The 27,277-nt window shown below is 53.6% G+C and overlaps 1 protein-coding gene across 27 annotated transcripts in view; it reads left to right on the forward strand.

The window, feature by feature from the left end:
- Positions 1-27,277, forward strand: part of NADSYN1 (NAD synthetase 1) — a 95,560-nt gene that overhangs the window by 19,633 nt on the left and 48,650 nt on the right. For 18 of the 27 annotated variants that reach the window (XR_010147603.1, XR_010147595.1, XR_010147602.1 and 15 more), the window contains exons 6-20: positions 6-57; positions 835-923; positions 1,126-1,243; positions 1,952-2,083; positions 6,031-6,105; positions 8,397-8,521; positions 8,998-9,046; positions 9,568-9,670; positions 10,457-10,625; positions 11,920-12,055; positions 13,152-13,258; positions 18,449-18,580; positions 19,442-19,511; positions 25,078-25,206; positions 25,947-26,123. Coding sequence is in view for 7 of the 27 variants with exons in the window: in XM_016921482.4 (XP_016776971.1) it covers positions 6-57; positions 835-923; positions 1,126-1,243; positions 1,952-2,083; positions 6,031-6,105; positions 8,397-8,521; positions 8,998-9,046; positions 9,568-9,670; positions 10,457-10,625; positions 11,920-12,055; positions 13,152-13,258; positions 18,449-18,580; positions 19,442-19,511; positions 25,078-25,206; positions 25,947-26,123 (1,663 nt within the window). In the remaining 20 variants the exon portion in view is untranslated. Of the gene's footprint in view, positions 1-5; positions 58-834; positions 924-1,125; positions 1,244-1,951; positions 2,084-6,030; positions 6,106-8,396; positions 8,522-8,997; positions 9,047-9,567; positions 9,671-10,456; positions 10,626-11,919; positions 12,056-13,151; positions 13,259-18,448; positions 18,581-19,441; positions 19,512-25,077; positions 25,207-25,946; positions 26,124-26,540; positions 26,635-27,277 lie in introns of all 27 variants that reach the window. The other 9 variants (XR_010147594.1, XR_010147593.1, XR_010147592.1 and 6 more) reach the window with 1 other exon arrangement.

Below are 27,277 nucleotides of genomic sequence, written 5' to 3' on the forward strand. Positions count from 1 at the left end.
TCCAGGCACACAGAGGAGTACTTTCTGCCTCGGATGATACAGGACCTGACAAAGCAGGTGAGTCCCTGGGTGTGGAGCCCGTTTTTCAGTCGGTTGTCGCTGTTCTCGGCCAACAGTGGGCCAGGTGGGGCGGGAACGCTTTGGGATCCAGGTAACGGAAGGCACCACAGTGCTCACAGGTCTGAAACAGACAAAGGAGGCAGGTTCCTATAGTGAGGGGGGCTGCGTGGCCAGACAGCAGCCAGGGCGGCTCCTCCTTGCCTTGGGGCTGCTTTTCCTCCCTTCCCCCGCTCACACTGGCTTCCTCCTCTTCATTTCCTCCTTGTGGCAGAAGACAGCCTTCTCCACCCCCAGGGGCTATGTTCTGACATTTAAGTGTTATCTAGACCAACAGCAAAATGCCCTACTCTCAATTTTGAATTCTAAGGGAAGGCACCCTGGTGTCCCCTCTCAGCCACTGCCTTGTGGCTGGGAGTGGGGGCCTAGCTTCATCAGCACAGGGCAGCAGCTGCTTCAGTGTGATCACAGGACAGGGTCGCTTCAGAAGCTGCTGGCCCCAATTGGCAGCCCCATCGATGTCCGTGACATCCTGCCCCTTGGCTGCTCAGAGTACAGGCGTCCCCTTCTTCCACACATAGGCTCCTAAGGGCGTCTCTGCCTGGCACCACCCGGTGTCCCATGCGCAGCCGCAGGGCACCCACCTCTTCGGAATGTGCGAGAGCCCCGAGCCAACTCCAGCTCTTGTGGCTGCAGGATGTCCGTGGCCCTAGGTAGTGCGTGGCCCAGACAGGGCATGGCTAGTGAATCTCATGCACTCTTCTCTTCCGACTGCAGGAAACCGTACCCTTCGGAGATGCGGTGCTGGTGACATGGGACACCTGCATTGGAAGTGAGATCTGTGAGGAGCTCTGGACACCCCACAGGTCAGCCCCATGCCCCTGTGCTGTCTGATCGCCCACCTCATATGGGCCAGCTGGGAGGACCTGGGACTGCAGACGTCCTGGGGCTGTGGCCGTGGCTGTGGCCGTGGGCTGGGAGCTGCCGTGGGAGAGTGCAAGGGGCCGCCAGCGAGGCTGATTTGGACGAGTCTGGTGGCCTGTTCTCTTCACCTGCCTCTGCCTGCAGCCCACACATCGACATGGGCCTGGATGGCGTGGAGATCATCACCAACGCCTCGGGCAGCCACCACGTTCTGCGCAAAGCCAACACCAGGGTGGATCTCGTGACTATGGTCACCAGCAAGGTAGGGGCTGGGCCAGGGAGCGTGCGCCACAGGGCAGACACTGTATCTCAAGAACTCCTGCATCCTCAGTGCCCATCGCAGGGCTGGGCCCACACACAATGGACGTTCCAGGCTAGTAATTATGGCCTGGACTCAACAAGTGTGCCCTGCTGCCCTCCAGGGCTTCGCCGGCACAGCCCATCTCACCCACGCAGCCACCCTATGAAGCAACCCTGTCACCCTCTCTGCCATGACCAGGAACCGGAACGTGCTCCTTGTTCGTTGGCATCATGGTGAGGCGTAGGGAACACCCGTACGTTTGCTGCTCCTGCTGTTGGGCAGTGAGACGTGCGAGGGGCGGTGCTGGTTCATCCTTCACGGGGCAGATGTGGGTCTAGCTGAGCCGCGTTTGAGTCTTGGCTTCATCACGCAGAGCTTTCTTTGGCTTGTCTGAACCTCATCATGCCTGAGGGAGGTGATGGGGTCTGCCTTGTAGGGTTGTTGTGAAGGAAAAACAAATGTTTTGTGTAGAGCCTGGCACCTAGCAAGGCGGGGCTCGCCGCAGCTTCACAGGTCTGTGCTTCCCCACACATATGCGTTATCTCTGCGGTGGTGGGACCACTCAGGATGACCTAGCGGGACTCGGCGGAGGTTCCTGTACTTGGGCAGGTGGCAGGTGAGGGTGGTGGACACAGCTGACCACTCCGCTGTGGGGTCCTCCTTTTTCAGAACGGTGGGATTTACTTGCTGGCCAACCAGAAGGGTTGCGACGGGGACCGCCTGTACTACGACGGCTGCGCCATGATCGCCATGAACGGAAGCGTCTTTGCTCAAGGATCCCAGTTTTCTCTGGATGACGTGGTAATGAGCGGGCCTGGACATGCCTGGGGGAGGGTTCTCTGTGCAGAGGCCAAGCTCCTGGCTCTCCCCTGTAAGCCAGGTGCTTAGTAAGGGCCCCTGTGGAGAAGCCCCCGGGGGTCCCGCCTGCTCCTGGCTCTCCCCTGTAAGCCGGGTGCTTAGTGAGGGCCCCTGTGGAGAAGCCCCCGGGGGTCCCGCCTGCTCCTGGCTCTCCCCTGTAAGCCGGGTGCTTAGTGAGGGCCCCTGTGGAGAAGCCCCCGGGGGTCCCGCCTGCTCCTGGCTCTCCCCTGTAAGCCGGGTGCTTAGTGAGGGCCCCTGTGGAGAAGCCCCCAGGGGTCCCACCTGCTCTGATGGCCTCAAATTTACCTGGTTGGTGAGGGGGGACCTCCCGCCCTCGGGTCTGGAGACAGCTGAACCCCGACACACAGCACATAGTAGTGGATGGATGAGGTTGAGGGCAGCTTACGAGTCCTGCGTTCCCACAGTGCGGGAGGAGGGCTCCGTGCCACGCAGGGCCAGGTGGAAGTGTGCTCAGGAACAGAGGGGACGGCCCCCGCTGTGGGAGGCGGGCTCTGTGGTGATGAGAGGATGGGTGTGCCTGGCCCCTGCGGGAGGGTGTCGTTGGTTTGTTTGAATTCCGAGGGCTGGCAGGGAACCAAAGCCACTCCTTTGAAATGAGCAGGCTCCATGGTCCCTGAGACAGGTCCAGGGATCCCATGTATGGTGAGGCCGTTCAAGGCCCTGTCTGTCTTCCTTGGGTGTTGAGGCCACATATACTCATCTGAGGCCTTATGCCACGCTGCCCCTGAGTCCTGGGAAGCAGAAGTGGAGACCCCAGGACACTCTGGTCAGGGAGGCTTTGTTCTGTGGGGATCTCTGAGCACACAGTGGCCAGCTGCGTGAGGGAGGGCCCCGGGGGAGCTGTGAGTTACAGGTCGGAAGCGCCATTGCTATCCCGAAGCGACACAGATATGTGGGTGCTCCGAGGAAGGAGATGACAGAGAACAAAGCTAAGAACCCTGCTTGGCACATTCCTCACCAGCAACTGAGCTGCCGCTTGGAATGGGGTTCAGGACCTTGTTGGGGCCCCAGATTCCTTTGGGAAGCTGATGAAAGCTCTGCACATTCTGTGGCTAAAGATGCGCATTAGCACAGGGCAAGGCTTCCCAGGTAATCGTTATCGCCATGGAGGCAAACTTCCTCCACAGAGAAGGGACCACAGATTGGAAAGTCCTTGGGGAGGTTTGGGCCACTCTCCCTTTCGGTTGTTTGTTTGTTTGTTTTTGAGATGGAGTCTTGCTCTGTCGCCCAGGCTGGAGTGCAGTGGCGCAATCTTGGCTCGCTGCAACCTCCGCCCCATGTTAAAGCAATTCTGCCTCAGCCTCCCAAGTAGCTGGGACTACAGACCCATGCTGCCATGCCCAGCTAATTTTTTGTATTTACTTAGTAGAGACAGGGTTTCACTGTGTTGCCCCGGCTGGTCGCAAACTCCTGAGCTCAGGCAATCCACGCGCCTCAGCCTCCCAAAGTGCTGGGATTACAGGTGTGAGCTACCGCACCCGGCCTCTCTTTCTGTTTTTGAAGCAAACAAGAAAAAATGGGCTATTATTGCCACAAATGGAAATAAATCCCAAGTGCACAAATACAACAAAAAGTAACTTTTAGTTCTGCCCCAAGCCGGCGTGGGTGGGAGCGTCTCCACTCTCGGGCTCAGACCACGCGCGGGTCCACAGCACTCCCTCCCACACACAGCGTTGCCTGACTCGTCTTTGGACCCGACGGCCTTCCACTCTGCTCTTGTTGGGAATGGGCATTAAAGCGGCGGATTCACCGAGGCAGGCGGTAGCACCGGAGGCGTGTTCTGCAGCTGGCTTTGCAGGAGCAGGGCGAGCTTGTGTCCTGGCGTCGCCGACTCTGCGAGGCTGTCTAAGCAGTTCATTGCTTTGCTCCCGCTGCGTTCCCATCCTCATGATTCTGTCTGGTGCTTTCTGCACAGCATAGGTGTGGTCAGCACGGAGGCGGTTACAAAACCAAACCAGTTTCATAGTGGACCAAGTGAACTTCACCCTGAACAAGAATTCCATGGTCTTTTCAGGGGTTTCTTGCACAGGGGACAGGCAAGGGTGTGGCCGTCTCGACTCCAGGCCCTGCTTTCCACATGACAGTGTCCCCAGAGGCCTCCTTGCGCTTCATCATTAACCGCGACAGAGCTGGAAGGGCTTTGAAGAGAAGGATTAAGTTCCTGCTGATGGGAAGTGTGGTCCTCTCCCCGTTCCCCACGTCAGAGCCACAGGCACATTGGTGGTCGTGTTGATTGGCAGGTGTGTTGGCAATCAATCACCTGCCCCAGGACCCCCGCAGGTTCTCGGCCCCACATCAAGCCACCAAATCGGAGTCCTTGGGGGTCTGTATATTTAGTGAGCACCAGGCAGTTGTTTCGTGCATTAGAATCCGGGATCCGTTGCCTTACACGTCTCTAGAGTTCCTGATGTTGCCTGAGAGCTCCGTAGTAGGCTGCGGCCACAGGCCTGCTGTATTCAGAGTGGCCGCGCTGTCCTCAGGCTCGGGCCACTGCCCTCCACCAGGTCCTCCGTGGTGCACCTGAAATGGTCAACAGAAGTCTTGTGACACGTGGAATCATTTCAGAGTCACCCCTTCTGCCTCCTGCTCAAGCAACAGACCTGCCGATCACCCCCGTCGGGCCCGCGTTTCTCAGGGTCTTCCTAATCCCCTGGGCTTTCCGGCTTGTCGTGTGCCTGGAGTCAGGCCGCCGTGCGGCAGGCTGTTAACCTAGCCTCGGGGAGAGTGGGATGGAGCCACCTTCTCATGGAACGATCCTCGCCTTCCCTCATCTCCATTGTTTTATGGCTTCACACGGACCGTGGCTTTCTGCATGAAAGCTTGGTGGCCAGGGTGCCGTCACTTTGGGAAGCAGCCAGAGAACCACAGGATGCGTGAATCGGTCTCCTTGTCTTCATGGGCATCTCCGGCCAGGTATGGCCCCCTGTTACAGCGGTAGGAGCAAGGGGTGCGCAAGGTGGCCACAGCCATCCTGTGAACCGCCGCAGTGGTGCAGGTGCTGTTCCCGCTGTCCCACACTCGTGTTTAGCAAGGCAACACTCAGGAACACAATTTGATAAAGATATTTTTTCATGAAGGAATAACCCCTATGAGTTAAAACCTCATGTCTGCATATACCGCAATTGGCAGAACCCCTACCATAGCCGGGTTCAAAGGCAGGGCAGTGTCACCTCCTGTGACACAGGCAGCACGTCCAGGCCAAGACCCTGGTGTGGATGCCGGGGCTGCGGCTCCGCCTCTGCCCTCCCCCAGCTCCATCCTCCTTTGTGTTGGCCTCAGTCTCAGGTTGCTTCTCCAGCTCCACCCTCCTCTGTGTTGGCCTGTCTCAGATTGCCTCTCCTCATGGGCATGGGATGTTTGCCCCAGCTCCAGCCATCCCATCTTCACACAGCCACATGCAGAGGCAGCAACGTGGCCCTGGCTCCTTGCGTGTCTTTTTGATGAGAGGGGTGTTCCCAGAAGTCGCTGGCAGAGGCTTACTGACATTGGGGTGTCTTACTGACAGGGGTGTGTCTTACTGACATGGGGGTGTCTTACTGACAGGGGTGTGTCTTACTGACAGGAGTGTCTTACTGACAGGGGTGTGTCTTACTGACGGGGTGTGTCTTATTGACAGGGTGGTGTCTTGTGCTGTGATTAGTGGGTCACTGGCAAGTGTCTGAATGAAGTGGAGGTTCCGGTGGCAACAGTGACGGGGAAGGGCTATGGGTCCGCCTCAATGTCATCTGCCCCATCCCTGGGCCCCCAGGAATCCAGGGTCTCAGCCCCTGCTTTAGAAGGTGTGACAACACCTTTGACAGTGGCCAAATTACACGTGGGAGTGGAACAAACGGGAAATCATGGGTTCTCTTTGAAATTTCCTTCCCCAGGAAGTCCTGACGGCCACGCTGGATCTGGAGGACGTCCGGAGCTACAGGGCGGAGATTTCATCTCGAAACCTGGCGGTGAGTGCTCCAGTAGACACCTGTGTGGGATGCTCATCAAAGACGTGGAAAGTGGCCCCATTCGTGCGGGCCTGGTGGAGGCCGTGAGGGTGCAGTGCCTGAAAAGTCTGACAGGGAAGTTCCGGACTTCCCAAGCGTGGAAAGGGGCTGGTGCCGCAGACAGAACCTGCTTCCATCTGTTGCCCATCATCCTCTGCTTGGGCCAGGCCCTGAGCTGGGGTGAGCTGGGGACAGGCAGGCAGAGAGGCTGACGAGACAGTCAGCGTGCTAGGGGCTGCCACACAAGGAAGACCCAAGCAGCCTTGGAGCCCAGGAAGGCCTCAAGGTGGGGGGTGGCAAGCGTGGTAGGAACAGGCACACAGTGTGCAGCCGAGGCTGGTCCCCACTTCGGCAGTTGGAGGCAAGGTCCAAGGCACAAGTGAGCCTGTGTCTGAGACCCTGGGATGCAAGTAACGCCCCTCCTGCAGCCCGAGGTCCTGCTGCTGGTAACCTGGAGCTCTGCGTTTCTGCAGGACATCGTCACAAATAGGATGTCCAACTGAGCAGCTGTCATGAGACAGTGATTTTTGCAAACATTGAAGAAGTGTGATGCTCATAACAGAGCGGACTCTTCTGCTGTTGATTGATTGAGACAGGGTCTCGTTCCGTCGCCCAGGCTTGAGTGCAGTGGTACCATCACAGCTCACCGCAGCCTGGACCTCAGGGGCTCGAGTGATCCTCCCACCTCAGCCTCCTAAGTAGCTGAGACAACAGACACACACCACCATGCCCAACTAATTTTTAATTTTTTTTAATTTTTTTTTTTTTTGTAGAGACAGAGTCTCACTATGTTGCCTAGGATGGTCTTGAACTCCTGGGCTAAAGCAATCCTCTTGCCTTGGCCTCCCAAAGTGTTGGAATTACAGGCGTGAACTACCATGCCCAGCCTTTTTTTCATAGCAGTTTTATTAAGTTGTATTTGCCATACCACCCAATGTATCCATTTAAGCACCTGATTCAGTGGTTTTTCATGTACTCATGGAGTTATGCAGCCACAATCTTAGCGCATTTTCATTACCCCAAAAAGAAACTGTACCCATTATGCACCCCGTTCCCCTCCTCCAGTCCTGGCAACCACGAGTCTACTGTCTGTCTTCATGGATTTGCCTATTCTCGACGTTTCATTGGGATGAAATCACACAGTGTATGGCTTCCCACACTTTACTGTGCTGTTGTCAAGGTTTATCTATGTGTCGGGTGCAGCCACCCCTTGGTATCCACAGGGATTGGACCCAGGAGCCTGCACCGATCCCCTGCAGGGATGCCTGTGTCCCACAGTGCCCCCTGCAAAACTCACTGATATGAAGAGTCGGCCCTCTGTATCCATGGGCTTCAAATCCCGTGATTACTGTATCTTCTATCTGTGTGCAGTTGAATCTGCCCTTGTAGAACCCACAGATACAGGGAGTGGCTGTAGCTCATCCCTTTGTATGGTCAGAGAGTGTTCCGTAGCGGGGATGGACACGTGTTCATTCACTCTTCCACTGATGGGCATCGGGAATGTTTCCACTTTCTGTCTATCATTAACAATTCTGCTACAAACATACATGTACTTCTGTTGGAGGGGACACATGTTTCCATTTCTCTTGGGTGTGTCTATCCAGGAGTGGAATTGGCTGGGTCTTATGGTAACTCTGTTAACTGTTTTTTGCTTTTTGGTTTTTTGTTTGTTTGTTTTTTGAGACGGAGTTTCACCCTTGCTGTGAACTACCATAGGCTGGAGTACAATGGCGCAATCCCAGCTCACCACAACCTCTGCCTCATAGATTCAAGCGAGTCTCCGGTCTCAGCCTCCCGAGTAGCTGGGATTACAGGCTTCCACCACCATGCCCAGCTAATTTTTGTAATTTTAGTAGAGACAGGGTTTCATCATATTGGTCTGGCTGGTCTCGAACTCCTGACCTCAGGTGATCCACCTGCCTCAGCCTCCCAAAGTGCTGGGATTACAGGTGTGAGCCACCGTGCCTGGCTCTGTTTAGCCTTTGAGGAGCTGCCAGAGCGTTTGCCACACAGCTGCACCATGGTAGTTTCCAGGCAGCCAGGTTTGAGAATCCCGGTTTCTCACCCCTCACCAGCACCTGTTGCCATTGGTCGTTTTGCTTCTCGCCATCCTCGTGGGAGTGAGGGTGGCCTCACTGTGGTTTTGACATGCGTTTCTGTGGCTGATGGAGTCCTGCTTGTCTGTCGGTCCTGGGGACCCAGAGGGTTTCCGTGAAGCTGGGAGTCATTCTGTCTTGAATCTCCATTGCCAGGCCAGCAGGGCGAGCCCCTACCCCAGAGTGAAGGTGGACTTTGCCCTCTCATGCCACGAGGACTTGCTGGCACCCATCTCTGAGCCCATCGAGTGGAAATACCACAGCCCTGAGGAGGAGATAAGGTGTGTGGCCCCTGACCCCTGGGAGGGACCTGGCGTCTGTGTGGCCACGCCCCTGGGATGGGGACTCCTGGAGGTCACGCAGTGGGTTTTCAGAACCTGCCTGGGTGGGGACTTGCAGAAGGCAACTGTGCCTCCCCTGGGTTGAGGGCGTGGATGCTAGAGCCAGACCCCCTGGGTGTGACCCCCAGCCCTGCTGCTTCCCTGTGCTGTGACCTTGGGCCCCAAGGTGCTGTCCGTCCGTTCTGTGGTTCAGTGTCCCCATTTTAAAATGAGGACGATGATAATACCCACGTCCTGGGGCTGTCTTCAGAATCACATGCGTCCCTTCTCACGAGGTGCCTAAAGCAGAGACGGGCGTCCTGAGAGCCCAGCGTTGACTCTGGCACTGCAGCCTCCTGGGGCCTGCTTGGGTGGGTTGTCGGGTGCTGTGGGCAGGGGCCGCCGCCTCCGGGCTCCATGTTCTGATTGCCCTGCAGCCTTGGACCTGCCTGCTGGCTCTGGGATTTTTTAAGACGAAGTCAACAGGTAAGACTTCCAGTTTCTAGTGAGCCCACTTTGCTTGTTCTGCTGGTTGGTCTGGTTTTATTCTGGGGCAGGGTAGGGATTTTTTTTTTTTTTTTTTTTAGTGCAAACAACAAAAAGCATTTCATCACTCTGCCTCCATGGGGAGCTTAGTCTGCGCTAGCCAGAGGCAAGGTGGGCACAGTGGCTGGTGGGTCAGCTCCACCTTTGGAGGCTCAGCGGAACCCAGCCCATCAGCATTCAGGGTCATGCTCACCATCTTGCCAGCATTGTAATCATGCGTATCTGCAGTTTGTTGGTGGAGTCAGCCTCTGACACGCCCCGCAGTGAAGTGTCTTTTTTCCCTCTGAAAAATCCATTCATCCTGCCACGTGCGGGTATTTGTCCTGACCCCATGGAAAGTGCTGACACCCACGTGCATTTCTGTGGACGCCTCCTTGAGGTCTATGGGTGGAGCTTGGCTGATCCATGGGCATGCTGCTTCTCCGAGGCTCTGCTCACGCTGTCTGATTGGTCCATTCCAGGCAGGGTTTTTGCTGCCCTTGAGTGGCGGGGTGGACAGCGCAGCCACCGCCTGCCTCATCTACTCCATGTGCTGCCAGGTCTGCGAGGCCGTGAGGAGTGGAAGTAGGTGACATCTGTTGGCTTGAGGGAGGCTCCAGGGTCCAGCCCTTGGGCTGCCTGAGTTGGGGACCTAGAGGGGGCAGAGGAAACACCCGTGCCATGGACATCAGGGTGAAGGGGGCTTTGTGGCCACGCACAAATGTCACAGCGTCACATCCCAGTCCTGCAGCTAAGGCAGCAAGGCCATCAGTAGCTTCCTGGGGCTTTGGGCCCATGTGGCTGAGTCTCCAGAGCTGTACCTGCCTGCTCTGTGCACGGTGTGGCCTGGTGGGGAGAACACAGGCGTCGGAGGTTCACATCCTCCCCCATGTGATATGGTATCAGACATCACCTTAGCATATGCAGCAGAACAGCGGTGATGATGCCCGATGGATGGGGCTGTGGGCCATAGCCTGGGCTGGCGCTGCACAGGCACCTGGGGGTGTAGACCGGGGTGCAGCCGTACGGGCACCTGAGGGCTGTAGACCGGGGTGCAGCTGCACAGGCACCTGGGGGTGTAGACCGGGGTGGAGCCGCATGGGCGCCTGGGGGCCGTAGACTGGGGTGCAGCTGCATGGGCACCTGGGGGTGTAGACCGGGGTGGAGTCGCACGGGCACCTGGGGGTGTAGACTGGGGTGGAGCCGCACAGGCACCTGGGGGTGTAGACCGGGGTGGAGCCGCACAGGCACCTGGGGGTGTAGACCGGGGTGGAGCCGCACGGGCACCTGGGGGTGTAGACCGGGGTGGAACTATGTAAACACCCCACACACTCAGGTGACTTCCACCCATTCTGTCCTGGTGGTTTTCAGATGAGGAAGTGCTGGCTGATGTCCGCACCATTGTGAACCAGATCAGCTACACCCCCCAGGATCCCCGAGACCTCTGTGGACGCATACTGACCACCTGCTACATGGCCAGCAAGAACTCCTCCCAGGAGACGTGCACCCGGGCCAGAGAGTTGGCCCAGCAGATTGGAAGGTAGAGTTGGTCCCTGGTGTTGGGCATGGCAGGTGGCTGACAGAGCTCAGAGTCGCTGGAGGCTCCGCCTGTGAGTGCATTGGTGACTGGCTTCATTCATTCCGCATCGTGTCATCCACTATGTGGATAAACGTGTAAGTGCTCCGTCCCTTTTTGTGGGTGAATAATATTCCACTGTACAGATAGACCAGTTTGTTTCTCCTGTCATCAGCAATTGCTTAAATGTGCACCTAGGAGCTTATCAGGGCTCCACTTTCTCTTGGTTTGAGCCAGATTTCAGGGAAGCTGTGTATGAGTCCTTCCTATCTGACCCACCCCAGTCTCAGATGGTGCCTGCAATTTCCGCCCTTCTGTCCCCTCACTCCTGGCATTCCCAGTGCAGGCTGCAGGTCGTATGTGCTCACCAGGGTGTGCAGCAGGTCCTGGGAGTTGGCTGCAGGCTGGCTCCTACCCCTCCTCCTTTCTCTTCCCCCGCCCTCACTGCCTCTTCCACGGGCAGTTCTCTATGTGAGGACAGTGGAAGGAGGGCACCTTTCCGGAGAAGAAAGACTGGGTTCTATCTAGAATATTCCATCCATAATGGCTCCTAGGAGAAAATGAGCAGCTCCCCATCCTGTTTGTTGAGCTCAGCTAAAAGCTGTCCCCATGCCCTCCAGTGATTCTCCTCCTAGATATGTACTCAGAGGAATCAGAAACAGGGACCCGAACAGATACTTGTTCAGGAAAGTCCATAGCAGCACCATTCACAGAAGCCAAGAGGCAGGGACAACCCAAGGTCCATCTCAGATGAACGGAGGAAGAAACTGTGGTCCATTCACACGGTGGAATATTAGTCACCCACGAAGAGGAGTGGAGCACGATCACATGACACAGTGAGGAGAAACCTTGAAGACGTGGTGCGGATGAAGGGAGTGGAGCCAGCCACACCAGGCCACATGGTGTTTGATTCCATTTCCATTCCATTTCCACACAATGTCCAGAACAGGCCACGGCATAGAGAGAGAGGGTGTCTGTCACTCTCTGCATCTGTCACTGTCACAGCTGTCAGAGCTGGAGGAGGAGGGAGTGGGGACAGACTGCCAGTGGGATGGGGTTTCCTTCTCTGGTGATGGGAAGTTCTGAGCTAGATGGTGGTGATGGCTGCGCAGCACTGTGGATTGCTAAACACCACAAATCATACGCTTTAAATGGGTTACAATGGTCAGTTTTAGGTCATCAGGGCTTCACTGCTCATGCGCACACACATGCACACACGTGCACATGCTGCCTTCAACGCCTACCCTTCTCCTTCCAGCCACCACATCAGTCTCAACATCGATCCAGCCGTGAAGGCCGTCATGGGCATCTTCAGCCTGGTGACGGGGAAGAGCCCTCTGTTTGCAGCTCATGGAGGAAGCAGCAGGGAAAACCTGGCGCTGCAAAATGTGCAGGTGCCCCCGCCTGGGCCGGCGTCCCCTGGGGGTGGGGGTGCAGGGAGCACTGGGACAATCACTACAGGATGTGCAGGTGCCCCCACCTGGGCCATCGTCTCCATGAAGCTCATGGCACCGGTTACCTAGGGACAGCCAGTGCTGGGGTCACAGCCTGTATGCCTCACTGAAGACGTCGGTCATGCAGCCTTGTTAACAAGGAGGGGGTCTGTGTGTGTGTTGGTGCATGAGCATGTGATGTGTAAGAGCAAGAGCGGGGGTGTAAGGATGTGCGTGCTCGAGTGTGTGCATGAGCCTGAGTGCAAGAGCAAGAGGGTGTGTCTGAGCCTGAGTGTGAGCCTGAGCGTGAGAGGTTACATGAGTGTATGAGAGTACAAGTGTGTGAATGTATGCACAAGTGTGGGTGTGCTTGTGAGTGCTTGTGCAAAAGCAAGTGTGAGTGTGTGGATGTGTGAGTGTGCACAAACGTGAGTGCACAGTTGTGTGCATGAGTGCGTCTGCATGAGTGCACGAGCATGCCTGTGAGCATGTGGGTGGGTGGGTGTGCATGAGTGTGAGAGTGCACATGACTGTGTGTGAGTGTGTGTCTCTTTAATCCTCAAGGAACAGCCCAGACGCTGTCTGCCTCCTGAGCTACTGCACTTGACTGACTGCTCTGTGATGGGCGGAGGAAAAGAGAGGCCGGGGGCTCCAGCTGCTGGGATCTGTCCTGTCTCTCTCTGTCCCCTTTCTGCTGTGCCTGGGTGGCCTCTCCCCTCCTGCCAGTGGTAAAGGGATGGAAATGCAGTTGCCAAGCTTTCTCCCAGGGACCCCACGGCTCAGTCCTGCCACCAGTGCTCCCTCTGCCCTCCTGGGCTCTGGGTGCTCCCATCTTTGAAGGCAAGGCACCACTGAGCTTGTGTGAGCCCTGTGGAGGTGGGACCACCCCGAGAGGAAGGCCTCGGGACACTGTGGGACTCTGAGACTCTGATGTTCCCAGAACGCTAGAGAGCTCCTAAGCTATTTTAATTTTCTTGTTTTCAAGAGTTTGTGGGTGTGCGTCTCCCCCGTGTTCCTTTGCAAGGGAACCCGTTATTTCCTCTGTTGTGTTTTCCAGGCTCGAATACGGATGGTCCTCGCCTATCTGTTTGCTCAGTTGAGCCTCTGGTCTCGGGGCGTCCACGGTGGGCTCCTCGTGCTGGGATCCGCCAACGTGGATGAGAGGTGAGTGTGGCCCAGTGGCACGTGGTGGTGGGCCCCTGAACCTCTCAGGTCTCTGAAGGTGACACGCTGTGAGATTCTATCATCCTGTGCCTTTCATGGCGGGTTTGGTGCCTGGAACGACATCATTCCTCTAGAATTTCACCCAACCCGAGTGGCAGAGCGGATGAGCATCACGTTCCTGCAGGTGGCTCTGGGCGCTCACCACTTTCATCAGCCTTGTGGTTCTTCATCTCTACTGTGCCTCAAATTCATCTTCCCACCGCCCTCTGCCATGGTCAGGCTCCCCTCTTTCTTCTAGGCTGTTCCACTGTGTCTTAAGTCATTCCTTTGCAGCTAGTTTTTACCTCCAAACCAGAGTTCATTTTTTATGTGGACTGAAAATACTCCCCTTCTCATATTGCTTCCTTGTTCAACAAAACTCAGAGCCTCCCTGTTGTTTTCTGGATAAAATTCAAGCTGCCCCTCAAGTCCAGCAGTGGAGGCTGCTAGAAATTCTTTTCCAGCCTTGGTTTCCCCACTTCCCTTAGGTGAGCCTCTATCCCTCTCAGCTCGTCTGTGCTGTTCTTAGTTGCTCCTTAGGAGCTGAGGGATTTCAAAAACTATTTGTGATTTATTCATTTGTTTGTCTATGCATCCATCTATCCATCCATCAGTTGGGTCATCCATCTATCCACCCATCCATCCATCTGTCCATTCATCTATCCATCTATGTATCCACCCATCCATATATCCACTCACCTGTCCGTTCATCCACCCATCTGTCTGTCCATCCATTCATCCATCCATCCACCCACCCACCCATCTGTCTGTCCATCCACCCACCCACTCACCCACTCATCTATCCATTCATTCACCCATCTGTCTATGCATTCATCCATCCATCCATCTACCCACACATCCCTCCACCCACCTGTCCATCCATGCATTCATCCACCCACCCACCTATCCATTTATCCACCAATGTGTCTGTCCATCCACCCATCTGTCCATCTATCCACTCATCTATCCATGAATTCATTCACCATTTCATCTTCCACCCAACCCATCCATCCACCTGTCTCTCCCTTTGTCCATCCATCGACCCATCTGTCCACATTTCCTCCCTTCCATCCATCTATCCCTCCCTTTTTTCTATGGCGTGTCTTTTTTTTTTTTTTTTTTTTTTTTTTTTTTTGAGATGGAGTCTCGCTTTGTCACCCAGGCTGGAGTGCAGTGGCGCGATCTCGGCTCACTGCAAGCTCCGCCTCCCGGGTTCACGCCATTCTCCTGCCTCAGCCTCCCGAGTAGCTGGGACTACAGGCGCCCATCACCACGCCTGGCTAATTTTTTTGTATTTTTAGTAGAGATGGTGTTTCACCGTGTTAGCCAGGATGGTCTCCATCTCCTGACCTCGTGATCCGCCCACCTTGGCCTCCCAAAGAGTGTGAGTGTCTTAATCACTCTGCATCCTTGCCTGTCTGCAGATGTGTTCTCTTTTAAAACTGATTTTTTACTTTTAAGTCCTATTTTATTTTTCTAATTACAGAAATTTGAAATTAACACCTGATACTGTATAAAAATTCTCATCCTCCTCATGCATATTTTGACCATTGCTTTTCTGGTGCCTCTGGTGCCTTTGTAAGGGACTGATTTTTCAGGAGGGGTGTGACGGCTGGTGTATATTCTCAGCTCTGGTGTAGTTGAGGAGATTGATGTTTGCTTTGGCTCTGCATTGCTTTTGTAGATGAGGAAGAATTTGATCTGTTATAAAATTGTGTTGTAAGAGTTCCCCCTCACAACTCTTGTCCATCATTTTCTAGTATTTAAAATGTTAACAAAGAAACAAGTATTTTTTTCCAGGGTGGGATTGGGTTCTGGGAGCTGGAAGGTCTCTAGATGCCATTTAGAAAATAAACAAACGGGCTGGGCACAGTGGCTCACGTCTGTAATCCCAGCACTTTGGGAGGCCGAGGCAGGCAGATCACAAGGTCAGATCGAGACCATCCTGGCTAACATGGTGAAACCCTGTCTCTACTAAAAATACAAAAAATTAGCCAGGCGTGGTGGCAGGTGCCTGTAGTCCCAGCTACTTGGGAGGCTGAGGCAGGAGAATGGCATGAACCCAGGAGGCGGAGCTGGCAGTGAGCCGAGTTCGCGCCACTGCACTCCAGCCTGGGCGACAGAGCAAGACTCCGTCTCAAAAAAAAAAAAAAAAAGAAAAGAAAAGAAAATAAGCAAACGTAAACGTAATCCCTCAGCTGCCCCTTTCTCACTGTGGGACAGAAGGCTCTGTGGCTGCAGACACTCCCCTCATGATGTAGTACTGAAGCCCTTCTCTCTGTTTCCCATGCTGCATCTCCCTCTGCCGCCTTCTTCTCACGGGTCACAGCCAGTCCTTCTCTTCCTCTGTGTTCTGGCAAGAATCTCAAATGTGTAGTGTTGATTTTTTTAAATTTCCCTGTAATTCTGTTGTTGAATTGCTTCTGATTCTAGTTCAGTCGCATCCCTGTCTCCTCATCAGGGGCCTGTTGGACACCTGTCCTCCCTCAGGCTTTCTTCCCGGTGGTGTGAATGAGTCAGAAACAATTCCTGTTCTCTGCAAGTGGGAGGAGACAGTGATAGCCCAGCAGATAACATGCGTATTGTAGGAAACGTCCGCCGAGAGAGCTCAAGGAGGGGAAGGGAGAGCTGGGAGTTTGTAAGCAGCTTGCCCAGGGAGGACCCTACTGAGAAGTGGGTTTCATGAAGGCCTGCGGGAGGCGAGGGTGGGTGGAGAAGAGCCCATGAAGCCCTGAGTCATGACTCCCCCAGGACTGAGAGCCCATCATTGTCTCCCTGAAAGGCCTGGTCTTGAGTGGGGACTGGAAGACCTGCAGAGCTGTTTTGGAAAGTGTGCGGCGTGTCGGGCAGAGGGAGGTGTGAGACGTCAGAGACAGCTGTTTCCAGAAATTTCACTTTGAAGGGGAGGGGAGGCACAGGATAGGCGCTGCAGAGATCACTGGGAACAGGAAAAGGAGTTTGCTTTATTATTAGAGACAGGGTCTTGCTCTGTCACCCAGGCTGGAGTGCAGTGGCACCGTCACGGCTCACTGCAGCCTTGACCTCCTGGGCTCAAACAATCCTCCCACCTTAGCCTCCCAAGTAGATGGGACTGTAGGCATGCACCACCACGCCTAATTTTTTTTGTTTCCACTCTGTTGCCCAGACTGGTCTCCATTTGTTTTCTTGCCTTAAGATACTGTCAAGAAAAGACCAGTAGAGAGGGAGTGGACTTGCTGGTGCGGGACAGTGGGGATGTTGCTGGTGAGGAGATGAGAGCAGGTGACCAGGCAGGAGGGTGGCTTTGCTGGGGGCCTGGCCAGCGCGCCCACAGCAGCAGGAGGGGTGGGTTCAGAGGCAGGCCCAGGAGAAGGTTCCAGAGAGAGCAGGAGGGGAGGGGAGAGTGAAGCCAGCCCTGCGGGGTTAAGTTGGGGTCAGCATGGGAATGCAGAGCTGAGAGGCTGTGTTGAAGTTAGGCTTCTAACAACATGATTTCAGCTGATGGAAGTGACCAGCCTGGGGGAAAGGTCCATGCAGAGTGCAAGAGGAGGGGACAGCTGCTGGAACTCGGTGGTCCTGTATTGAAATTTATGGCCACACCTGTTGCTGGCTTCAAAGTCTCACCAGTCCGCCAGTTCAGTCTTGATTTCACCAGAAAAAGTCTGCCTCAATTTTCCCCCTATAACCGTGCCTCCCCATCCCCATGGTCCCCACTTCCCGGCTGGAGTTTCCTTCCACCAAGATGAGGCAGCATCCTGGCCCCACGGGTCTGCAGGTTGAGCTGAGCTCTGCACTGCGGGATTTCCCCAGACTGTGCTCTCTGAGTCAGCCCCGGCGGATTTCCCCAGTCCTTGGCAGTTACTGGGGATGGAAGAGAAAAAGTGCTAAGATGGAGACTGTCATCTCCCCTGGCCCGTCTGGCCCATATCCCAGCTCCTGCTGAAGGAGCCTTGGATGGGACAGGACAGGGAGCGATGGGGTGACTGGGGTAGCCCTCACTGAAGGCAGCACAGGGTCTCACCTGTCCCTCTGTTGGGACCCTGGGGGTCTTACACCCCCGACATTGCACCACAGTGAGGGTCAGGAAGGGTGAGAAGGCACGGAGGTGTGAGTTTGGGAGTGTCAAGAAATGCATCTGGTGGGATAGGCAGGGGCCAGCCTGGAAGGCCTTGCAAGGTCAAGGGCACCATTGAGGGGATTCAGACTGTGGAAAGGCTTGGCCTGGCCTGGCATGGAGGAGATGGGTGGTCAGCCGGGAGTCCCGTGGAGAACCTGGAGGCCTGCACCAGCGTTGGCAGCGGGGTGGGGTGGAGAAGGACGGCTGTAACCCAGGATCACAAAGTTTGTGCCTTCAACAACACACATTTATGGTCCCTCAGTTATGTAGGACACAGGTCCAGTATGGGTCCCCTGGCTCAAGTGAAGGTGTGGACACAGTGGGTTCCTTCTGGAGGCCCTGGAGACAATCTGTTTCCCGCCATTTCCAGCCTCTGGAGTCCCGCCTTCTTTGGCTCACGACGCCTCCTCCGTCTTCACCACCAGCGGCCTCGCGTCTCTGCCTTTCCCCTGCAGTCAGGGCTCCCTCGACTCTCACTTTCACCCCCTTCTTTTAAGGACCCCTGTGATTGCATTTCAGGCCCACCCTGCAATCCAGCATCACTCCCACATCTCAAGTCCCCAGCTGAGTCCATCTGCAAAGTCCCTTTGGCCCTGAGAGGTGACAGAGTCACAGGTTCTGGGGATTAGGACGTGGGCACCTTAGTGAGGGATGGATTCTTCTGCCGACCACAGGCCTCAGAGTTGACAGGCAGGGGAGGGGCCTGCGGCCACCCGGGCAGCAGAGTGTCCACGTGTGTCCAGTCCCTGCTCACTTCCAACACCCCAAGACCTCTGTCCCTCAGCTCTGTTCAGACGACTGCTCCCAGCTCCGTGCTGGTGACCCCCGAAATCTGCCTGCCATCCCCGGCGTTTCCTCTGGTGCACTCAAAGGCCCTCCTGGGTCCTCTGCAGCCTCTGCCACCTTTGCGGGTTGCTCTGGGACTTCTCCGGGATGCTTGAATATGCCACACTTCTGGCTTCAGGGCCCCTGGAAGAAGCAACTCCCTGGCTGGCCAGGGTTGATGGAGTCTGCGGCCCCTTGGGAACCCGCGCTCTTTCTCCCTCTCCCTGCAGTCTCCTGGGCTACCTGACCAAGTACGACTGCTCCAGTGCGGACATCAACCCCATAGGCGGGATCAGCAAGACGGACCTCAGGGTCTTCGTCCAGTTCTGCATCCAGCGCTTCCAGCTTCCTGCCCTGCAGAGGTGAGTGTGCTCACGGGCTGTGGCTCCGCAGCCACGGGGCTCCTCTCCCAGCACGGCCCCGGCCACCCTGGCCCACACTCAGGCTCCTTCGTAGCTCCTGTTGCCTGCTGAATGGTCCTGCCCCTGAGCTGGCACTTGAGGCCTGCAACCAAGCCTCCCTTTCTTCCTGTGGTGCCTCCACAGCCCCCCGGCTCCGGCCAGATCACGGAGCTGTGGCCTCCTGCCTCCCCCGCCTGCCCTGCCTCCCTTCCCTGCCATCCCCATGCCGATGCTTGGCAGGCCGAGGCTCGCCACATCTGAGCAGAGCACCTGTGCTTTAGCAGTGACTGCAGATGGATCAGTGTCTGGACCTTTCTTCGGCCTTTGCCGAGGTTCCCTGCCACGGGAATGTGTTTTCTTCTTTGCTTATCCTCACTGGAGTGACTGTGCCCCCCAGGGGACATCAGGCAACGTCTGCAGACATGCTTAGTCAGCTTCGCCACACGGGGTGTGCTGGGTGTTAGCAGGTAGAGGCCAGGGGTGCTCCTCAATGTGGCGCAGTGCACAGGCCATTGACATTCCCTACAGCAGAGTCCCCTCGACCCAGGTGTGCCCGGTGCCCAGTGGACTGGCCCTTCACTGTGCCTCCATCTCTGCCTCTCCTCCTGGGGTCGTGAGGCCACACCCGTGCCCACACTCCTCAGCCCAGGATGCTCACCCCCGCTGGAAAGCCCAGCACCGCAAGCCTTGGTGACGTCCTACCCACGGTGAACGGAGTGGCCGGGACCAGCGTACTCGGGAAACTTAGTCTGGGGATTCTCTCCCAGAGCTCACACCACCCTCGCAGCTGCACTGACCGACCTCTGTGTGTTTTGGCCGCAGCATCCTGTTGGCGCCGGCCACTGCAGAGCTGGAGCCCTTGGCTGATGGACAGGTGTCCCAGACTGACGAGGTAATGGCGGTGGCTTTGCCACGATGCTTCCTGCCCTCCTCCCCACCTCCTGTGTGGTGGTGCTGGCTCTTCCTACCTCCCTCCTGACCCCAGGAACTGTGCTGCATCGCTGTCACTGGGTCCCTGGCCTGGGTGCCCAGGGCTCAGTGTCAGTCACATCCCTGGCCTTTGACACTTCAATTCACTTCCTCATGGTTGGCGCCCCAGAAAGAGGATGACATGGTGGGAGGGGAGGGAGAGCAGATGGCGGGCGGAGGAACGCAAGTTCCTTGCAGGCAGGAGGGGCATCTCTGCTCGTGTTTTAGAGCGATGTAGGAGGAGAATCACCCTCGACTCCTCCACTGCATGCTGGCCCTTCGTGATGAGGCCCAGGCTGTGGTTGGTAGCTTAGTGGATGCTGGGGGAAGTGGCTGTGGGCTTTTTATGATAAAATCCATGACACTCCAGCCTCTTAGGTCACCAGGACTTGCTGCTATAGTTTCTTCCAAGCGTTTTCTAGTTTTCGTCCTTACATTTAGGTCTGTGATCTAGTTGAGTTACTTTTGTGTGTGGTATGAGGAAGGGCTTCAGTTTCATTCCTTTGCATGGGAATATCCAGTGGTCCCAGCACCATTTGCTGAAAGGATGATCCTTTCCCCCAGTGATGTATCTTGGCACCCTTGTTGTAAATGTAGGATTTATTTCTGGACACTCAATTCTGTTCCATAGATCTTTTCTGTTTTTCCTTATGCTGGTCCCACACTGTCCTGATTATTATAACTCTGTAGGAAGGATTTTGGGTACTCTGAGCCTCTTGAACATCCATATGAATTTTGAGATCAGCTTGTCAATCTCTGGAGAAAAAAAAGCTTTTGCATTTTGACAGGGACTGCATGACACTGTAGATCAGTTTGGAGTTCGGGGAGTTTCGCCATCTTAATCATAAGAACTCTTCTGATCCATGAACATGGGACATGGAATGTCTTACTTATTTAAGTTGTCTCTAATTTTTTTTTTTTTTTTTTTTTTTTAGACAATGTCTCACTCTGTTGCCCAGGCTGGAGTTGCAGTGGCACAATCTCAGCTCACTGCAACCTCCACCTCCCTGGCTCAAGCGATTCTCCTACCTCAGCCTCCGGAGTAGCTGGGATTATGGGTGTGCATCACCATGCCTCGCTAAGTTTTTTGTATTTGTAGTAGAGATGGGGTTCCACCATGTTGGCCAGAACATGAGGCCTCGAACTCCTGGCCTCAAGTAACCCGCCCGCCTTGGCCTCCCAAAGTGCTGGGATTACAGGAGTGAGCCACTGAGCCCGGCCTCTAATGTCTTTCAACAGTGTTTTTTCTAGTTCTCAGAATTTAAGGTTGCACTTCTTTTGCCAAATGTATTTCAAAATATTTTATTGTTTTTGATACTCTGGTGAGTGGAATTGTTTTATTAATTTCATGTGTAGATTGTTCATTGCTAGTTTATAGAGAAACACAGTTGATTTTTGCATATTGACCATATACCCTGCACCTTGTTGAGCTCATGTATTAGTGCTCAGAGCTTTTTAGTAACCTCCTTAAGATTCCGATTTACAAGGACATGCCATCGCAGCTGGAGAGAATTTCTGCCAGGCCTGATGATCCTAACCCAGGGCAGGCCCAGGCTGATGGATGTGTTTGTGTTCTAGTTTTTTAACAAAAAATGTTAAAAAGCAAAATAAAAAAAATCATTTTTTTAATAGAGAAAAGCTTATAGAATAAGAAAAAATATTTTTATAATTAGATCCGTGACCCTCCAACTTCCTTAGGTCACAAGGATTTGCTCCTATAATTTCTTCCAAGAGTTTTATAGTTTTAGTCCTTATGTTTAGGTCTGTGAGCCAGTTGAGTTAATTCTTGTGTGTGGCAGCTGACAATGTATTTGTGTTTTAAGCTGTTATTACATGAGTCAAACAATTTTTTTTTAATTAAAAAGTTTATAAGGTAAGGCTGAGCATGGTGGTTCATGCCTGTAATCCCAGCACTTTGGGAGGCTGAGGTGGGCAAATCACTGAGGTCAGGAGTTCCAAGACCAGCCTGGCCAACATGGTGAAACCCCGTCTCTACCAAAAAAATACAAACAACAAAACAAACAAAAACAAGAAAAGTTTATAAGGTATAAAAGTTACAATAAGCTAAGGTTAATTTATTATTGAAGGAAGAAAAATATATTTGTATTAATTGACTGTAGCCTAAGTTTACAGTGCTTGGAAAGCCCACAGTAGCACAGTAGCATCCCAGGCCTTCCCATTCACCCACCCCTCACTCCCTGACTCACCCAGAGCGGCTTCCAGTCCTGCAAGCTCCAGTCCTGGGAAGTGCCCTATGCAGGTGTCCCATCTTTTACCCTTTCTACTGTATTTTTATCGTCCCTTTTCTACACTTAGATACATAAATACTTAGCATTGTGTTAGACTGGCCCAGAGTATTCAGTACAGCAACATGCTGTGCGCGTGTGTAGCCTAGGAGCTCAGGCTGTACCATGGAGCACAGGTGCATAGGAGGCTAGACCATCTGGATGTGTGTAAGTGCCTTGAGGATGTTCACACGATGCAGTGGCCTGGCTATGTGTTTCTCAGAACGTATCCCTGTCATTCAGTGATGCGCGCCTGTCTTTCTTGATGATCCAAAAATTTATTTTGTTTTGTTTTGTTTTGTTTCTGAGATGGAGTTTTGCTCTTGTTGCCAAGGCTGCCTGGAGTGCAGTGGTGCAATCTTGGCTCACTGAAACCTCCGCCTCCCGGGTTCAAGCAAGCAATTCTCCTGCCTCAGCCTCCCGAGTAGCTGGGATTTACAGACATGCACCTCCACGCCTGGCTAATTTTGTATTTTTAGTAGAGATGGGGTTTTTCCATGTTGGTCAGGCTGGTGTCGAACTCCCGACCTCAGGTGATCCACCCACCTCGGCCTCCCAAAGTGCTGGGACTACAGGCGTGAGCCACCGCGTCTGGCCAATCCATTGATTTCTATAAGGTCTGTAAGGTGTCTGTCTTTCATTACTGATTTTAGTTGAGTCTTCACTCTTTTTTCTTGGTCATTTTAGCTAAAGGTTTGTCAATTTTTTTTTTTTAATCTTTCCAAGCATAACTTTTTGTTTTGTTGATTTTCTCTATTGTCTTTCATTAATTTCCCTCTGATCTCTGTCATTTCCTTCCTCGTGCTGGCTTTGGGTTTCATTTGCTCTTCTTTTTCTAGTATCTCAAGGTGGAAAGTTAGGTTATTGATTTGAGATCTTTTTTCTTTTTTAAGGTAGGTGTTTATAGCTACAAATTTCCCTCCTAGCACTGCATTCAGTGCCTCCCACATGTTTTGGTCTGTTGTGTCTTCATTTCATTTATCAAAGTATTTTCTGATTCCCTTGGTGACTTCCTCCTTGATCCATTGATTATTTAGGAGTACGCTCTTTAATTTCCACGTATCCATGAATTTCCAAAATTTCTGTTACTGAATTTGTACTTTTATTCCAATGTGGTGAGAAAGCAACTTTGTATGACTTCAACATTTAAAGTTGTCTGAGGCTTCTCTCGTGGCTCAGCAGATGGTCTGACCTGGGAAGCGTCCCGTGTGCCCTTGGGAGGAAGGTGGGTTCCGCCGCCGCTGGGTGCAGTGCCCTGCAGGCGTGTGCCAGGCCTCCCTGGTTGACAGAGTTGTTCGTATCTTCTGTTTCCTTGTTGATTTTTCATCTTAGTTGTTCTGTCCATTATTGAAAGTGGGGTATTGAAGTCTCCAGCTATTATTGTTGAATTGAAGGAATTAAATGTTACACTGGAAAATGCTCACTTCATGGGAAAGAAACCAGCCAAGCAGCCACTTGTGCGCAACCCATCAGGTGCTGGGGACCCTGTGGTGAGCAACACAGACGTGGCCACTGCAGTGAAAACACTTAGCGTCCCCTGGAGGGACGGACAAGAAGGCCCAGCGGTGGCTCTGGCCATACTGTCTGATGATGGCCCTGGGGTGTGGTAGGAATAAGAGGGAATGGGAGCAGGTCTTGAACAATGGAAAGGGCCTGGGTTGTATGAGCCTCGGGGTAAAATCGGCTCCTCTGAGCCTGGCTTGAAGCATTTGTTGCCTGGCGCTGTGATAGTGATACCAGCGGCACCCTGTGGCCTCCAACATGGCCCAGATTTCAGTGAGCCCTCGGCCCTCTTCTTCTCTGAGTCCCCCACACTTCAGGGCACGGGCTCAGGAGGACAGCAGACAGGCTGCATCTGCTCCATGAGCCACACCTTCCATGGATGATTTGTGGAGCTACTGTCACTAATGACCCAGTGGCGTAAAACAACAGGAATTGCTTCCCTCACAGTTCCAGAGGCCAGGGTCTGAAATCAAGGTGTTGGCAGAGTCCTGGTCCCTCCGAAGGCTCTAGGGCAGTGGTCCCCAGTCTTCTTGGCACCAGGGACTGGTTTCATGGAAGACAATGTTTTCCACAAACAGAGGGTTGGAGATGGCTTTGGGTTGAATCTGTTCCACCTCAGATCATCAGGTGGTAGATTCTCATAAGGAACATGCAACCTAGATCCCTCGCTTGCGCAGTTCACAACAGGGCTCGCGCTCCTATGAGAATCTGTGCCACCGAGGATCTGACGGGAGGCGGAGTTCAGGCGGTGATGCTCACTCGCCCCTCCCCTCACCTCCTGCTCTGGGATCCAGATCCTGACAGGCCAGGGACCAGTACCTATCCATGGCCTGGGGGTTGGTGACCCCTGCTCTAGGGGATCCTTTCTTGCCTCTTGCGTCTTCTGGGGACTCCAGGTGTTCCTTGGCTTGTGGCTGCATCACTCCATCCTTTGCTTCCTTCTTCCCGCGGCTTCCTCCCTTTCTCCACGTGTCCTCCTGGCCCTCGTAAGGGATGTCATTGGATGCAGGGCCCACCCCACATTCAGAGTCATCTCACCTTCAGATTCTTTACTTAATTACATCTGCAAAGACGTTTTATCCTTTTCTCTTTTCTTCTTCTTCTTTTTTTTAGAGACAGGGTCTGGCTTTGTCACCCAGGCTGGAGTGCAGAGCTGCAATCTCGGCTCACTGCAGCCTTGTTGTCCCAGGTTCAGGTGATCCTCCCACCTGAGCACCCACAAGTAGCTGGGACTGCAGGTGCACACCCCACCACACCCAGCTAGTTTGTTATTTTTTGTGGAGACAAGGTCTTGCCATGTTGCCCAGGCTGGCCTTAAACCCCTGGGCTCAAGCAGTCCTCCCACCTCGGCCTCCCAAAGTGCTGGGATTACAAGTGTGAGCCACTATGCCCAGCCTACACTCTTTTTCCAAATAAAGTCACATCCCCAGGAACTGGGCCTTCAGACATGAGCGCTCCTTGGTGAGCCACCGTTCACCTGTTACGGTCCTCCAAACCAAATGCCTGGTTCTTCGTTGCTGTTTTCCAAATGCTACCTCCTTACTGGCTGACTAGCGATGGGGAGTAAAGCCCACCTCTGCTCCTGCCTCTCTGGGAAAGTATCGCCTCCTTGGTCTCTGGTTCCCATCTCCAAAAGAAGCTTTAGGCTCTCCCCCCGCTGTGACTTGCTGTCATCGTGAAACGGATTTTTGTTGTGCACAGGAAGATATGGGGATGACATATGCGGAGCTCTCAGTCTATGGGAAACTCAGGAAGGTGGCCAAGATGGGGCCCTACAGCATGTTCTGCAAACTCCTCGGCATGTGGAGACACATCTGCACCCCGAGACAGGTAAAGCCCGTGAGACGCATCACAGAGGGAGGCCAGTTAGGTAATGTCCCCTTTGCAGAGGCCGGTTTAACCTGTAGGAACAAGTAGATAACAGTGTGACCCTAACGTAATAAAACTGTATCTCACACAGTAACACTTTTCAGTTATTTTTACCCACTCTGATCTTCTGCTGGCCCCAAGTTAATCTGAGTGAGGCTCACCCACAGCCAGGTAAACACGACATGAAACAAGCCCTCCCTTTTTTTGAGGATAGAATGTAAACTTCAGGGTCAGAATAGTATTGCTTTTCTGCCTGTTGTGAGTCTTGCTGGGGCTGAAGCCCACAAGCATTGTAGTCCCATGGAACCTCCTGGAAGCCTTGTGAAATAAATCTTCGCAGGATTTGTCTTAGATCTCCCAAGGCAGCATGCCACAGCATCAGAGGCAGGGAGACCCCAGTTTCACAGCATCAAAGGCAGGGGGACCCCGGTTTCATAGCATCAGAGGCGGGGACCCCAGTTTCATAGCATCAGAGGTGGGGGACCCCGGTTTCATAGCATCAGAGGCAGGGGGACCCCGGTTTCATAGCTCGGCCAGCGTCCCCGGCCTGAGCATGGGCATCCCCCACACCTGCCATCGTGGAAGGTCCTGTGCGGGGAGTAACCCATTAGTCATTTGCTTGTGTGATCCAGCATGGGAATTCCGGCCTGGAGTCTCTCCAGTTTTGGTAACATGAAGCTCGTGTGTTGCACGCCCACCAGGTCGCTGACAAAGTGAAGCGGTTTTTCTCCAAGTACTCCATGAACAGACACAAGATGACCACGCTCACACCCGCGTACCACGCCGAGAACTACAGCCCTGAGGACAACAGGTTTGATCTGCGACCATTTCTGTACAACACAAGCTGGCCTTGGCAGTTTCGGTGCATAGAAAATCAGGTAAATCCAGCAGAAATGTTTCTCTCTCCATGTTTCATGTCTGTAGAAGAAATGTGAGGTTATTTCCATGAAGGATTGAAAAACTTTCTTATATACACAGTGACTTTTTTACTGTCCTCCTTTCTGCAAAGGGACAAGTATGTTTAAAGCGTTTTTTAAATTTACTTTTTTCGTGTTGACAAATAAAAGTTCTATATATTGATGGTGTCCAACATGACATTTCGATATGTGTGTCACAGTGGAATGGCTAAGTCAAGCTATTTCACATGTGCGTGCCTTACCCCACACGCCTATTATTTGTGTGTGGTAAGAGCACTTAAAATCTACTCTCTTAGTAATTTTCCTATATTAACTACAGTCACCATGTCATGCACTGGATCTGTTGAACTTACTTCTTTTGTGGCCTTTGACCAACAGTCTCCCCACCCACCAGCCCCTGGTAGCCACCATCGCACTCTCTGCTTCCACAAGATCACCTTTTCAAGATTCCACAGACGAATCAGACCATGCGGTATTTGTCTTTCTCTGCCTGGCTTATTTCCCTTTAAGATGTTCATGTAGGTTCATCCGTATTGTTGCAAATGGCAGAATTTCCTTCTTTCCTAAGGCTGCATAGTTCTCCACTGTGTGTGCACCGCACTTTCTCTATCCACTCATCCATCGGTGCGCGCTCAGGCTGATTCCACAGCTGTGCTGTTGGGAATGGCGCTGTGGTGAACGCGGGCGTGCAGATGTCTCGTCGGCAGATGAGTTCATTTCCTGTCAGTTATACCCGGTAGTGGGGTGGCTGGATCGCAGGGTAGTTCTATTTTTAATCTTTGGAGGAATCTCTGCACTGCCTTCCACAATGGCTACACTAATTGCTGAGTGTGTTTAGAGTCTGGCGTGCACTCCTTTTGGCTAGGCTCTATTTGCTGGCATTACATAAACTAAAATTAGCAGCTGGACACCCCTCTATGAGTATGGTGACAATCACTGTCGTTTCTAAGTAGCCGGGGTATCCAGATGGCGTCATGGCTTCCAACCCACCCTGCTTTCCTTTTCTTTTTCTAATTAATTATTAATAGAATCAAGAAAGGACAATACAATCAATGAAAAAGGATAGGCCCCCTTTTCCAAAGCCAGTTTGGGAGCCATGACAGAGCAGCTTGGCC

The sequence above is a fragment of the Pan troglodytes genome, chromosome 9 (genome assembly GCF_028858775.2).
Source record: "Pan troglodytes isolate AG18354 chromosome 9, NHGRI_mPanTro3-v2.0_pri, whole genome shotgun sequence".
NCBI classification, from domain to species: domain Eukaryota; kingdom Metazoa; phylum Chordata; class Mammalia; order Primates; family Hominidae; genus Pan; species Pan troglodytes.